At 42.5% G+C, this 15,296-nt stretch overlaps 1 protein-coding gene across 1 annotated transcript in view; it reads right to left on the bottom strand.

Moving 5' to 3' along the window:
• LOC119494517 (protocadherin Fat 4) overlaps nt 1–15,296 on the bottom strand; it is a 119,804-nt gene that overhangs the window by 31,461 nt on the left and 73,047 nt on the right. The window contains exon 6 of the mRNA XM_037780451.1: nt 14,278–14,452. Within this exon, the coding sequence (XP_037636379.1) occupies nt 14,278–14,452 (175 nt within the window). The remainder of the gene's footprint in view (nt 1–14,277; nt 14,453–15,296) is intronic.

The following is a 15,296-nucleotide window of genomic DNA, read 5'->3' as shown; positions in this document are numbered from 1 at the left end:
ATGTCTCTGAAACCAAATCCGTCAGGCGTCCTTCCTGGGGTCTTGGACACTCATAGATTTAATTTCCACAGCGAGGTATCTATTTTAAGGTGCACGCCACTGAGCGAGTTAGTCTGTGGAATTTGAGCGAGGAGAAGTGCTATTTTCAGCAAAAATCTAACCGTTTTTCTCCCAGAGCGGGTGACGAAACGGGGCTTGCTGGGCCCCGGGGGATGGATTTAAATCAATAGCAGATGAAAACGAGCCGCAATGCAGAAAAACCTGAAGAAGAAAAAAAGATTCAGACATCTGCCTTGCTTGAGCTGCCCTTTATAATCCATCCTTAAATGGCACACTGCACCGCCTGATATATATTCCAAACATAAACACAAGTTCAGTTACTGAGAGTCACAATATGGGATTTGGGGACATCTTAAAAGGCTTTTGAGCTGGTAATGATTTGCATATGTTTACATTGTTTATAAGGACAGAGAGCACCTGAGGATTGAGAAAAGCTGAGATCTGCAAGCCGTATGCGGCACTTTTCCCACCTCTAACTTGTAGTTGTTCCCTCCTGCAGCTCTCTCCAGGAATCTATGTGAATGTGTCAACTATAATACTCCCAAATAAAAACATACACAATCCCGAGCTTGTGTCCCCTGTGCCTGTGTGCTCAGCTGTGGAAAACATCAGATGCTTGAACTTGCGTACCGTGGGGGCCCTGGATTAATAAGAGATAATAAAAAACACTTGGACGGTGGCCACAGAAATTCTCTCTTAATACGGAGCTGTGCAAAATCAAAACATAAGGAATCTGAGAAAAGAGGGTGTCGAGGGTCAGAAAAGAAAGCTTGAGGGACACTATGGCTCTGCTGCTCAGCCAGCGTGGATTATCTTGTAAATTTGATAAAAATCAGGGCAACACTCTCATTATATTTTGTGCCAATTCTTCTCATTTGTAAGTCAGATGAATTATGTTTCCCTCAGCAGCCTCCTGAGATCATACATGCTGATAAAGGGACTCATTTCTGTCACACTGTATGTCACAGAGAACCATTTTGCTTTTCGCAACCCTGTCTCCTACAAAGTTATGTTCCCATACAACTAAACTGCATTCTCAATAAGGGAAACACATTTTATCCCGGAATGCGGTTGCAGTTTTAAACAGCTTTAAACAGTTTTGAACATCTTTAAACATGTGGTTAATGTTGTTAACTGAAACAAAGCAAAACTAATAACGCAACACAACTACTTGGTTAGGTTTAGTAAAGAACATCATAGTTTGGCTTAAATTACTATGTTTGTTACGTTATTAAGCTATACGGACGTAATTTGATGTTGAACGTTGACTTTTAGTTTCACACCAACAGTCTGTCTCTATGTGTCAACCCTGTGATAGTTTGGCGACCTGTCCAGCGTCTTCGCCCAATGTCAGCTCTGATCGGCTCCAGCACCCCCACGACCCTGAATAGGATAAGTGGTTACAGATAATGCATGGATGGGACACCAACAGCAGTCTCCTGGGTGAAAGACTGTGTTTGTTTGACCAATCCACCACTTTGGCTTCTCCCTGCATGGACTATGATTAGAAACATATCTGTGATACGTCAAAAACAAACGCACCAAAATCCGCTTTACTTGAAACGTAATCCACAATGCAGTTTAGTTTTATGGAGATTTCCTTTTTAGGAGACAGGACATAGAGACTTATTGTCCAGGCACAAGCTTTCGATTTTAAGGTATTTTAGCCAAGTGAGCTACATGACTCTATGGATGGCGATGTCGGCCAGTCCACCACTTTGTTTCAGACTAAAATATCACAGCAACTGTTGGATGGATTGCCATGAACTTTGGTATTTATATCCATGGTCCCCAGAATGATGAAACTTACTGACTTTGGTGATGCTCTGACTTGCTGGTCACTTGAAAAGTTTCAAAACACCCGAGACATTTACCAAAAAAAGACTGAAGTATACAGGTATACGAGATCCACACTTTCCACACGGTATGTGCCAGCAGGGTCGGACAAACAATGTCCAACCAACTGAAGCGTCCTTGAGAAAGAAATGAAATCCCCCACGAGCTCTGCGGCTGCTGATAAATCGCTGACACTAAACTGTGACCTCGTCGTGGGCAGAGAGGAGAAAGAGAATTCCCTTGAGAAGATCAACAAATTTGACCATTATTGTTGAGTTTGGAGGCCACCGCAGCTTCTTTCAGGCGGGCAGGGGATTCCTCACAAAATGAGATTCGAGATAGTTTACTGCAACATCACTTCACTGCCCGGCTTTATGATAATAAACAGACAATCGACCTTAAGCTTGTCATGCATTCAGGTTTTCTGGTGAGAACAGAAGTGGCTAACATGAGCGTTCAGGATAAACAGAGCTGAATTCCAGGAGCAAAATAAATGACACAAACAGAGGTAACTGTAAACAATTTTCATCCCAAAAGAGACCCAGAAACCATACAACACTAATCCTTAGTGACTCATTACCAAAATGAGTCATGTCCTCTGCAGCTCCAGCTAGGACTTTATAAGAATTCTGTTTATAACCTAATATAGGCAATGTTGAATTTTAGGGTGATTATGTATTTCCACCTTTACAAATATTTGTGATGAGGAGAACTCTGCTTCTAAACAAAATACTCCAAAATCATTGGCGATTTATGCAGAGGACAGTGCGGTGGCAAATTTGGTGTCGAATGCAAAGAATTAGCGGCAGCGGAAACACAATCCAAGCGGAAAATGTAAATTGTGGTACGCAATTTAGGTAGCATCCAGTCCTTACTGTGTCATCGCAGGGCTATTATGTAATCAAACGACCGCAACATGTGGCTAAGTGACCAAACAAAAGGATTACTTAATCATACTTGATTGTCTAATCCGCCTACGCCTGAGCCTGTGGTGTCGCACGTTCAAGTGCGCAACGTGATTGGACTGACATGAGTCATCGTTGTGGGAGAGTTGTCATGGCAACAGATTAGAGCAGCACCAGCTGAGCCTCTTCATTGAGGAGCGATCCAAGTCAGCAAAGGTGTCTGTATCACTTTAAGTTAACTGGTGCGGAGCTGCTGATGCTGCCGGGCAAAGTGTGTTTGACAGTCAGCAACTCACTAAGACGGTTGTTGATCAAAGATGTTCTGTTCAGGCTGATAAGTGGCTCTGAGAGCTAAGTGGCTTTGCCTACAAACGCCATTAGCTCCTACCAAGAGACTGTGAATGAAGAAAATGTTTGGCTAAACGAACTTGTTTCACCATCCTCCTGGAACCGTCCCGAAATACAATCTAAGCCGCCCCGAAATGAATGCGGACCGTCCCGAATTTAAAATCGTTGTTTTTCTACATTATTATTAGTTAATCGTTCAAAGTGACCTTTAACATAAATCGAACATCAAAAGTGGTTTATTTTTGTTCATCAATTTAATTCGTAAAATATATATTTTTTTTATTTATAATTTGCATGTTTGTTTTGATTTTAACGACAGCAATACAGCTAAGTTAAATTCAAATATTTTCTACGTGTAGAAATGTGTAAAAAATATTTTCTTGGTGGAAAAAACAAGATTTTGTATTTGGGCCCCCAAAAAGCTAGAACCGGCCCTGCTTGCTGCGCGTCTTAAAGTTGGAGAGGCTGCTGTCATGGGGAGAGGAGCAGCATGTTGCCAAGGACAAAATGTGATGGAGAGATCTCACTGCAGCCTTATTACTCAGAGAGGATGAAGAGGAGTCAGTAAGTAAATAATGTAAGTGGCAAACATTAGTAACATGGTTTTGAGCAGTTGCAGAGTTTTGACTCCTCATAGTTAACGTAACGTTATCGTCAGCTCACTCACTATAAATGCAAGCGTCGGCTGCTGACGTGTTAGCGAACGTTAACTATAACGTTACCGTTAACATCAAACAGTCTAACGTTATAACTGGTAACTTTAATACTAGAAAATGTACCTCATGGACCTGGGAATAGTAATTTTCTGTTGCTGTTGTGGCTGTCGTGAGGTCAGAGGCCAGCGGTATGTGCTGTGTGTGTACGTGTGGGACGGATCGGGCATTGACAGTGCGTGTGTGTGTTTATGTTTTCAAGGAGGCTCAACAATAAGAGACGTCCTTAAGCTTGATCAAGCCAGCTGCTACATTTTTCTGAACTCAAACTGCCTTCTGCTACAAAGTGTGTTGCATTTCAAAAGCATTGTTTCTCCACTAAGAGCGGAAGCAGGTCCAAGCTACAAGGCTAGCCCAGTGTGTATGTGTGTGTGTGTGTGTGTGTGTGTGAGCACACTGCCCTCCTTCCAGGCGTTTCACTTTTGTACAGGACGTGATGTCACAACCTGTTTACAGCCTCGGGAGAATGAACAACCTCCGCCGCTGCCACCACTTGTGTGACCTTTGACCTGCATTGCGTCTGCCACCAAGCACATCAGGGACTCTACAGGACACTGTTACCCCAGCTAATCCTTAGTAAGCATAGAGCAAAGATAACCCCCCACCCCTCTTTTGTGAAGATCTAAATCGCGCTCAAATACTCCCAAAGCCCCCCGACGCTCCTCCGTGTGACCCTGAACCTGTGCTGACCCCGCCGTCGTCGACAGGCGCTGGCTCAGACGGGGCATTTTTCACGTCTTTCTTGGCGTATCACTTCTCACAGCGTCATGCAGCCTCAGGACGTGCCTTCTTAGCCTCCTGGGGCTCACTGATATCACATAACCCCTGGCAGCTGTTTCCCCCCCAAAACCTGCTGTCCAATGTGTAAATAGTTCAGATCTATCTTGTTACATCGCGTGGGCTGACAGATTTAGTCATAAAGGAACACTATATCTTGGCAGGTATGCAAATGTATGTAAATGACAGTTGTTTCAAATATTTACGGCGAGGGTGAGACATTCTTAAGATGCATGCGACGGCGGCTGATAAATAACCGGGTCAACATCGCAGCTGGGTATGTCGTCTGTTTCCGATTCTTAAATTTCCACCGAATACCGTACCTATAATAGTAAGAAAAACAGTTTTTATTATGTCGAAAATAACCCTCATCCCCTTCTTCTTCTTTTTTTTTTTTTTGTAGGGAGTGACTCAACAGGAGAGGAATGCTCTGCAAGAGTGCTGAGAAATGCCAGCAAACAGTCTTTGCTGGAATCTGGCAAAGCCCGGGGAAGAGTGTCAGGGTCAATGATTTAGACGACTGCAGCCGAGGCGGGTGTCACCTCGTGCGCCATGGCTCGAGCCGAGTAAGGGGAGGGAGGGGGGATATGGCGAGGAAATATGCCTAAATCTGGCAGCGCAGAATCTGGCCCACCGCTATACGACAAATGACATCATTTTGCCATGGAAAGAGAGCTGGTGGAAATTAGCAGCGGGAAGTCAGCTGCCTACCGGTGGCTGCCATGCTCTGTGGTTAAAAAAGTATTTTTTCCATTGGCAAATCCTGAACCCCTCGATTTTTTTTCTTTCTACAGTAGTTTTGTAAATTTGACCCGTTTTATAAAGCTGCATACAACTGGAGTCTGTTGTATCTGCCGGTTGTATCGGCTGACATTTGAAGCTGCAGCACTAATATCATTTGACTCCGTGAAACGAAGCCATGCAGGTAAATGTTCATCAAAAGATCCACACTAGAAAGATGGACACCTCTAATGGAGGTAACGGGGTAACAATAGGATTTATAACTGAAGGATCAGATACTTGAAAAAGAACTGGTCTGTCTGTGATACCCTGAAGTACTCTATTGTGTCTTCTTTATAGTGAGACAGGGAATTTTATCCTCGCTGTCAAAGTTAACGCGATAACGCTTTAATGCAAAATCATTTTAACACCACTAATTTCGGACTCAGTTTTAAAGCTAAAGATACTGACATCATATGAAACAGGAAAACATAAGGAATCCATTGGTACCAGCCATGTCATACTAGCTTGTCACGAAGGTTAAATAACGCTCCAAACTTATGCTAAATTTTGGCGAGGAAAAACTGCCATGGTCATTTTCAAAGGGGTCCCTTGACCTCTGACCTCTGACCTCAAGTTACAGTATGTGAATGAAAACGAGTTCTACGGGTACCCAAGAGTCTCCGCTTTACAGACATGCCCACTTTATGATAATCACATACAGGTAACGAGCGAGTTTGCCATGTTATGATTTGAGCATATTTTTTATGCTAAATGCAGTACCTGTGAGGGTTTCTGGACAATATTTGTCATTGTTCTGTGTTGTTAATTAAATTTCCAATAATAAATATATACATACCTTTGCATAAGGCAGCATATTTGTCCACTCCCATGTTGATAAAAGTATTAAATACTTGACAAATCTCCCTTTAAGGTACTTGTTCAACTATAGTGTTTGCATTCTTGTTATCATTATGCTTAAAGACCTCTAATTTGTGGATCACTCGATGGCCAAAACAGATAAAGCAATCAATGCACTACCTCACCCTCCGCTGTCTGAAGTTTGTGCCATGAGCATAATCTTATTTCAGGGGTTAATCTTGGGTTACTTAGGAAAGCAAACCGCCGTGACCTGACACTGCTCTCCTGGTGATTGCAGCCTCACATCATCTGTATTTACCTCACGCCGAGAACTTATCAACATCATCGCTCCGAAAATCAAACTATGTACTTTTACGCAATTTTGCTGTGGCTAGAAAGTTGTTTTGGAAGCAGATGCCACTCATCGCTTACAGTCCAGACGAGCGTGTGTGTGTGTATATTTGATCCAAATTCATCTCGGGTTATTATTGCACACGAGGAAATGGGGTTTTGGATTCAGAGAAGCATGCTCCCTCAATCAGTAAAGCAAATAGTGGACCCTGTGGTACTGTGTTTCCATGAGGTGGTTTTGCCCTGGAGAGCTGTGCTGGAGTCGCTGAGCTCTGAAGAGGTATGGATACCATAAAGGATAAGTCCGAGCTAAGACCTGGTGATAACTCTGTCTGCACTGAGGGTATTCTCCATGGGAACACATCAGACCGATGGTATTCAGATAACATTTTTTCTATCCTATGAGCAGCCATTACACTATGGGATAAAGTAGAAAGACGCTGGCGTCAGTGCACCTCGTTTCACACAAAGCAACTGAATCCATCGGGGAGCTCAAAGGGTTCACAGGACGATTCCTCCCCTGCTTTAATTGAATCTTGAAACGCCATTACCATTTAATTAAACGCAGCACATTCCCTTCAGATCTGGGAATGACACAGTTGGGGCAGTGACAACCAAAACAGAGCCCTCTGTTTGATATTTCACAATGATCCCGAAGAACTTAAAGTGCTTGTTGAACTGGCGGTGGGAATGACTTTCAATTCTGCGTGCTAATATTTCATTGCTGAATCTGAGCTCAGATCTAAGCGATTTCGGCGTTTGGAGAAAATTGGAGAATAACCCCAAAGAACTGTCGTCCAAAATAACAAGCTTTCAGCACCCTGAGACTAAAGTAGACCAGCTGACCATCTGTTGCCTCCTAAAGATCCACAGACAGTTCACTCTGTAAGCCTCTCAACCCAGAAAGTATTGTCTAGCATAAACATATGGCCGGGTCTAAGCACCTTATTAGGGTACATTACCACCGGACAAATCACATTAACCTCCAAGAAGGTGCCATGGCCATACTTTCTGAACCGGAGGGGGTACAAATACATGTGTTAATGACGATTAAGAGATCTGTTTTTTGACCGCTGCAGCTGCTATGAGGGCGCTCACTTGCTGTGAGAGCATCACAGGGGGTTGATTTGAAGGAAACAGCAGCACCCACCTCCTGGGAAAGGCTTCGAGTTGCTCAGTCTAAGCCGTGCTAAGAAGCAGGTTTGAGTGTCTCTGCTGGCACAAGAGATAATCCCTTCCTTCAATATATGATTGACTGATGTTTTATCGAAAAACAAGGATAAAGCCGGGATGTCCAAACAACCGGATTCCTCCGAGTCCACGACAGGTTGACTTAGGGAAGACGGATGAATGTGTAAATTTATGAGACAGCCCATCTGTAGCCTGAAGCTTAAGGCTAAACGGTTAATTACAGTTTATGGACTGCGGCTAGATTGTGCTCTTAAGGGACAGCGTAAATAAAACACATCATTACTCAGGGGGAGAGAGAATTGGCCGCCATCAAGGCAAAATTGACATTTTTCTGCCTCTGAGAACCTGTTGCTTTGCAACAAAGCTTCTTTTAATGCGACCCCGTCCAGCACCCATGAATGGCCCCGGCGGAGCTGAGTGCAGGGTGCGAGCTGTCCCAATGCACAGTTTGCCAAACATAACAGAGTAAACAGAGGTTTTCTCACACTTAACAAGCAGGAGAGTGAAAGGGATATCTGAGTAGAACACTCAAAGCTGCTAGCCGGTGTAAAGGGGAAAGAATATTTCTAATAATACGGCAATCTCAGAGGCATTCGTCAAATTAAATCAAATGTTATACTGCTCGCCGGTTATTTATGGAGTGCCGCGTCTGACTGCTTTTGCATAATTTCTTCCCCATATGTCACGGATAGGGTTTGGCGGTTTGCAGGCAGGCGAGGAAAGCATATCGACGGACAAAAAAAGTGCTGCTTTTTCTCATATTTTAGGGTCTGTGGTGAAACTTGATGAAGTGATGTGCCCTTTTGTGTTTTTATTACAATGGTGCTTTTATTTGCTGTGTTGTTGGATATTTGGAACTCCCTATTTAGCACTGCATCTGTGGGACATTCTGTACCATTATGTGGTGACACAGAAAAACCAGCAGGTCATAACCAGTGTGAGAGGTGGCGAACATATATACTGGCAGTATAACTCATAATACAAGTCTATAATGTTCATACGTTGGCCATATAAATCTGAAATATGACTTTGGAAAAGTGCTAAAGAGTGAAACCTATTCACACATTACATACTGCAAGTTTTTCAAATAGAAAAAGCAAGTCGTGAACAGCTACAACGAGTTATGATAAAATTAGCTTTGGGAGAACTTGATGTGCTAAAAGCCAGCGTCCTCAGAGAAACACAGCAAATAAACATCATTAAAAAGTGGTTCTTGCCAGACTAATCATCCAACCCACGCCACCTTTTTTAAAAAAAAAACATTACTTACCGAAGCTATTTACACAAACACTCAGAAGAAGCTATTGTTAAAGTGTACCAGGGAGAGGAAAATAGAAAACAGGCAATTGGAAAAAAAACTTTGCAAGACCACATTGTTTTTTAAGAGCTAATCCAGAATGTTACTGCTCTGTTAAAGTTCATTTGAGGAACCTGATATTTCATTTGGCTAAGTCTTGTGTTGCCACTAGACTGCAGACTGGCGGAAACCTTCAGAAAAGGGACCCAATTAAAGATTTATTATGGCAGGCGTTGGACAGTGATCTAGCAATGCCCCGGCCACGTTTTAACACCGCGTTATCAGTGTTCTTACAGGACTTCATTTGTTCTAAAATTCCATTTGCTTAACATGCCAGAGATGAATAGATATGTGCTCTTTGTTGTTCTTGTTCAAAACGTGATGACAGGAGATTGACAGATCATTATTCAATTCATCAAGTCAGGGGGAAAAAACCTAAAGAGGACTGGAGGGTTTATACACCAGATTCATGGGAGCTGTTTAAGAGAATAAAAGATCCTGCTTTTAAGTAGGGATGGTCATTCAAATTCTTTATCTGCTAAGCGGTCGTTTAGCCCCCCAAAACTTCCCCTCACCCACCAGCCAAAAGGCCATATACAAACAGCGCGGCACTATGGAGCGATGTGCTGGAGGGATGTGAAAGACATGGGATTTCTTTGCGGCCGTATCCGCCATAATAGGCATGGGCCAAGGGATTTACTGTGCCTTCCCTTTAATAAATGTGACCAAACACGGTGCATGTTAATGCACCCCGAGGACGCTCTCACCACCGTACGCAGACTCTGAGGCAACAGACATAATACACAAAATACAAACGTATAAACACACATGAAAAACAAAGATTATGTGCACGTGCATAACTGTGCAGAGACAAGCATGTGCATACATACGACCTTACATGAACTGTTAAAAAACTAGTTTATTTCTTCAATTTAATGTCAATTTGCCATCAATTTTGGTCATTTTTAACTCAATTTCTCTCTCTCTATATATATATTATCTCAGTCTTCTCAACCAAGGGATGTTGAGGTGAGAGCACGTATTGCCAACAGGATATTTGAAAAACAGAACATGAAGTGTGAAATTAAATAGCCAAATCCTTAAAACCCAAATAACATCAGTATGAACGAACCCTTAAATAGAAGAGATGATCCAAAAAAATAAACACCACGATAACAAACATCTAACTGATGACTCCAGCAACATTTCCTGGTGATGACTCATTAATAACTTCACACCACAGATAAATCCTGACCCCTACAAGTCCCTCTTGCTTTCTGATGCTGTTCCAACAACTTGAGACCTCAAAAACTGGAAGGATTTCGAAACCAAAGCTCAAAAATGTTAGCTTCAGAGACTTTTTCCTGCATTCTGGTGACTATTTCAGAATGAAAATAACAAAATAATACAAGTACACTGTAACAGCATTATTTGTTAAATAGTACTGTTTTTTTTATTTTACTTTTTTAAAAGAAAACTGAATAATTCGCCCCTCTGGCGGGAACTTGTGTGAATCTCTGATTTAAACACATTTTCATTGTTTTCATTGTTAATTTTTTGCCCCTGCTAATGTTACTCTCCATTTCTCTCACTCACTGAAGGCCCTTTCAGACACAACGCGACAACGGCTCCAATGCGCTGTGAAACCCGTTGTTTCCAACGGCTTGCGCCGCGCCAAGACGGCTTTGCTGTGATGCTGTGATGTGTGGCGAGCGCAGTTAAAACCATGCCACGGTTTCGCAAGCAGCTCTCATCCGCTGGGAAAAGACATTTGGTGTAGCTGTATTGTCGTCCGGATGAAAACAGTAGGGCTTATACACGCTGTACAGCGAAGGAAAGCGTGAGTCTACTGGGAAAATTGGGAGGGTTGGCAAGTATGTCGTATGACACCAATATAAAAAGAAGCTTTTGGCAACTGTATGTACTTATTGAGAAAACAGTTCACACAGAAAAAGGTGAACCCGGTATCGTCATGTGATGTAAAGTCGTAAAATGTATGAACAATGAAAAGAGGAGAATTTTTTAGAGAACGGAAAGAATGCTATCAAACTTTTAAAAGGCTAATCAGCTGCAAAAACACACACCTGACCAGCTGCCAGACACATAAAAATATGTTTTCTTCAATCACAGACGCCAACTTAAATCTATTCTATAAACACTGAGTATGTTACTGTGTGGCTCTGTTGGAAATCACATTCTTCAAGGGGGCATAAGTTGTGTGTTGCTAAGCAGTGGCTTACAAATCTGATTTGCCTGCAGCTGATCCCAGATGTTGGCCCGGCGTTAAGATCAGTCTCGGACCCTGCAGCACCCAATGTCTCCCGCTATCTGCACCACTTGTTAACTCAGAAATGCTGCAAACAACTTTCCATAAACAAGGAAGAGAGAGAGAGAGAGAGAAAACAGACATATCTCAGGTCTGATCTTCAACTTTCCTCTCAACAAGGCGCCTTGTAAAACACCTTTAAGCAGCTTGTATGGATGCCACATTTTGGGGCGATGCTGTGCACAGACTTTCAAATAATGGCAGATGTTTGCCAAACTCTCCCGAGCCAGAATCCATTATGGGAACCGGCACCCGGTGAGCTCTTTTGTTTCCATCCATTTCATGACAGATTTCACTCAGCGCAGCAGTCAGAGGGTCCCGAAACTCTGCTCAGGCTGCGATTAATGAGTTTACCTTCACTGAAATCACTGAAAATGTCCCAGGAGGATGGACCACTATAGCACAATACACAGGCACACAGTCCTGCCTGAATACGTGGAAGTCAGTCTATGATTCATTCACAGAACAAGTTCATAGGGGTGTAACGATCCATCGATCTAGATTTATATAAATTTATATTGATTGAATGATCAACGATCCAATATCATCGATGCAAAGTGAAACCAAAAGCCTTTATTTTGAAATTCCCATGGCACTACACTGTTTTAACATTTCCGTCCAAGGACCCCTCCTTCCTAAACATTCAAACAGTGCTGGTGGCGTAGCTTTGGTTATGCTTTCTGTGAGGACGGTAGCACGGACATGAGCTGAAGCTGAGGAGGAAATGAGCGGCGTTAGCGAGCTGTACTAGCGGTGTTAGCAGCGTAATGTTTGTGACAGTGTCTGGGCAGCCGAGAGAGAAAGAGAGCATGTGTGTGACGGTGAGTAGCAGTAACGTTATAGATGTGAACGTAGCAGTGCAGTGTGTGTACGTTACATTTTATTTGTCGGTACAACCTCCGGAAGATCGATTATGTTAATTCACTAAAGAAATTAGTGGCGTTAAAACGAATTTGCGCTAGGCGTTATTATCGCATTAACTTTGACAGCCTTAATATGAATGTTACTGATTGTGTTAAATGGGCATATGATATCGTCTCATATCGATCGCAGCCCCCTGAATTGAGTAGAAACCGTGGCAGACTTTGTGATATCGGCAAATATCGTATCGTTGAATCAATTTAATATCATATCGTAATGAAACTTGTGATTTACACCCCTACAAGTTTACAAAAGCATATTTGTCTGATCATAAATCATGTAGCACTTGTGTTAAAAAACACAAAATGATCTCTTCTGCTCATGATGAAGTGGCTGCTGCAGGATTCTGACTTGGCTGTTATACAAATACCAAATATGACAATACAACACATTGTTTGACAAACAGATAGCTTAAGTCCTTGTCTGACAGAATAATACTTTTACAGACTGAAGTTTCAGGGTGATAAATCCTCCGGAGTCGTTTTTATTTTCTCTCTGTTACAGTGCAAAGTGTTTTGGAGTAGATCTAGTAGCGGAGCAGGAAGATAAAGGCAGACGTTAACATGGTAAGATGAATGTCTGCGGTTGAGAATGGGTTATGGTAGACAGCAGAATCGGAGACATGTCTGCACCATCCACCTTCAACATTTCCTGCCAGATAGCGCCTGGGAGAACCATTTCCCCCCACTGTCTCAGCCGAGGCCTCAAAAATGTGAGAAAATGCTGCTGGGTAATTTGGCCTGTACTATGATTATGGGTTTTTTGATATTTTGATATTCTACCCCAAATCCCTCTCTCTCTGCCTCTCACCAACATTGTACTGAAACGTCCTGTCAAAATATTTTGGAATTGTTGTCAGGCTTCTAAATATGGCGTCCTTGTGAAGCGTACGAAAAGGGATCGAATCCTAATTAGTATGTTCGCTTGTTGGGCAACTTTGTCCATGTGGCACAAACCTCTAGGAGAGTGTGTAAAGCAAGAAAATCTTAAAAAGCATGAAGAAAAAGATACACTTTTTTTTGTTACTTAGACTTCTGAAAATTTGATGCTGTTGCGCATTTTTGATTAATGAGCTTTGCTAATTAAAAAGTGGCCTAAATATGATATAAATATGCAAATGATTCACCGACTCAGTAATGGATATAACGCTCAAAAGTGTTCATGTGGAGGTATCTAACATTCAACAAAACAAGACACTCCATGCAACATTATCTCAATTCTCACCAAAGCCTGTGCACAGTCAAAAATACACAGCGTTGTGAACGGTCACATGGTCAGTCCAGGAATGAAACAGAACCACCCTCAGACCATGACGGCCGTGCCAGAGCAGCTCGGGGAAACATATACTTAACTGGGATACCATGTGATTTGGCTGCAACGGGGATACGCATGTACTCCTTCAACTGCACATTAACTGGCCTCTATGCAATAACAAGTTAACCTTTTATCTGGCTATAACAAGCTCTACCGCCGTATCCAAATAAACAGAGGATGCCGTTCAATCGAACCCGCTGAAAGGGACTTCTGGGGAATAGGTCAAAAAACACCCACTATTTTGCAAGCTAAAAACTCCCGAATGTTTAGGTTATTGTGCCACACGAAAAGAGCACTGTGTGCACGCTGTGAAATCAAAATGCTGTTTGTTGACATTGCTGTTAGTTTATGAAAATATTCTTTTTCAGCTCGGTTTTGCTGGCTGATTGCAAAATATGTTTCTAGCTTTGCTAAAATTCAACAATGTCCATGTAAGGACACATTACACGGTGCTCAGTCCTCACCAGATCATCATGATAACTTGAACAAGTTCAATGTGGTGCGAGTTCAGACATAAACAACTGATTTTGGAACACTAGGAAATGAAACATAACACTGCAAGGCCAGCACAAAAATCATCTTTTACTTAGAAACCGTCAAACATTTCAAGATGGTATCAGCCGCCCTCGCAGCCCAAAACCTCCACTGCGGTCTTACCTGAGTCGGCGGCTGTGATCAGCAGGATGTATTTCCCCTGAGCCTCGCGGTCCAGAGTCTGCGTCAGGCTCAGCTGACCGCTGGACGACAGGCTGAACGCGCCTTCATCATTCCCACCGCTGAGCATGTAGCTTAGCTGGCCGTTGGCACCTTGGTCGTCGTCTCTGGCAACAACCTGTAAAACACAGAAACAAGCTTCTTCAGAGATTCTGGGGCTCAAACTTCTTCTTCTTCTCGTACAAGAAATGTGGTTTTCATTTCCAGCAGCAGAACTACAGGTTGTGTGGAATAAATAGAAGAACTGGAGAGTCAGAGGGAGCTGTAATAGCATGGCAGCAGTGGTGGAAATTAACATGTACTATACTTAAGTACAGTTTTGAGGTACTTTACTTCTGTGTTTCAAGTACAAAATAGCATGAAATGATACAGCAAGTCTACATACTGTGACCTTTGAAAGGAGACACAAACATTCTTCTCACATATTAAAAGTTGAATCAATTAGCAGGAAAACACACCCTTGCTCAATTCAACACAGTCCACTACATATTGCTGTGCAACTGACATTGCTGAGTCAGATTGGTGACTGACTGATTGTTCTCTACTTTTGCAACATTTATGGGATAATGGTAAACGTGAGTCAGCAAAGGTTTACTCGTCTCACATTAAAGGGTAACTTCAGTATTTTTTCCAACCCTATTTTCCCATGTTTTTGTGTCTAACTGGCTAATAGGGACAACAATTTATGAAACCAGTCCAGTATTGAGGGAGAGAGCTGCAGACGGCAGCTGCTCACGGGATTCAATGTGATGCTATTGGGGCAAGCTGGCACCGTCATTTACATCCTTTAAAAGTGATTAGTTTTGCCATGACAGGCTCTGATGATATTACAAGTGTCCGACATTATGGAAAGAGTCTCGCGGTGACGTGTTGCAGGAAGACAACGGTCAAATAGTGGAATACATCCATGGTGGAAACGTGAGTGTTTGTTGTGTAGGAGTACAGAAAAAGTAGCTTTTCAA

Source organism: Sebastes umbrosus, chromosome 9 (genome assembly GCF_015220745.1).
Source record: "Sebastes umbrosus isolate fSebUmb1 chromosome 9, fSebUmb1.pri, whole genome shotgun sequence".
NCBI classification, from domain to species: Eukaryota; Metazoa; Chordata; class Actinopteri; order Perciformes; family Sebastidae; genus Sebastes; species Sebastes umbrosus.
Note: the sequence above shows the minus strand (reverse complement) of the source record. Positions and strands in the feature narration are given on the sequence as shown.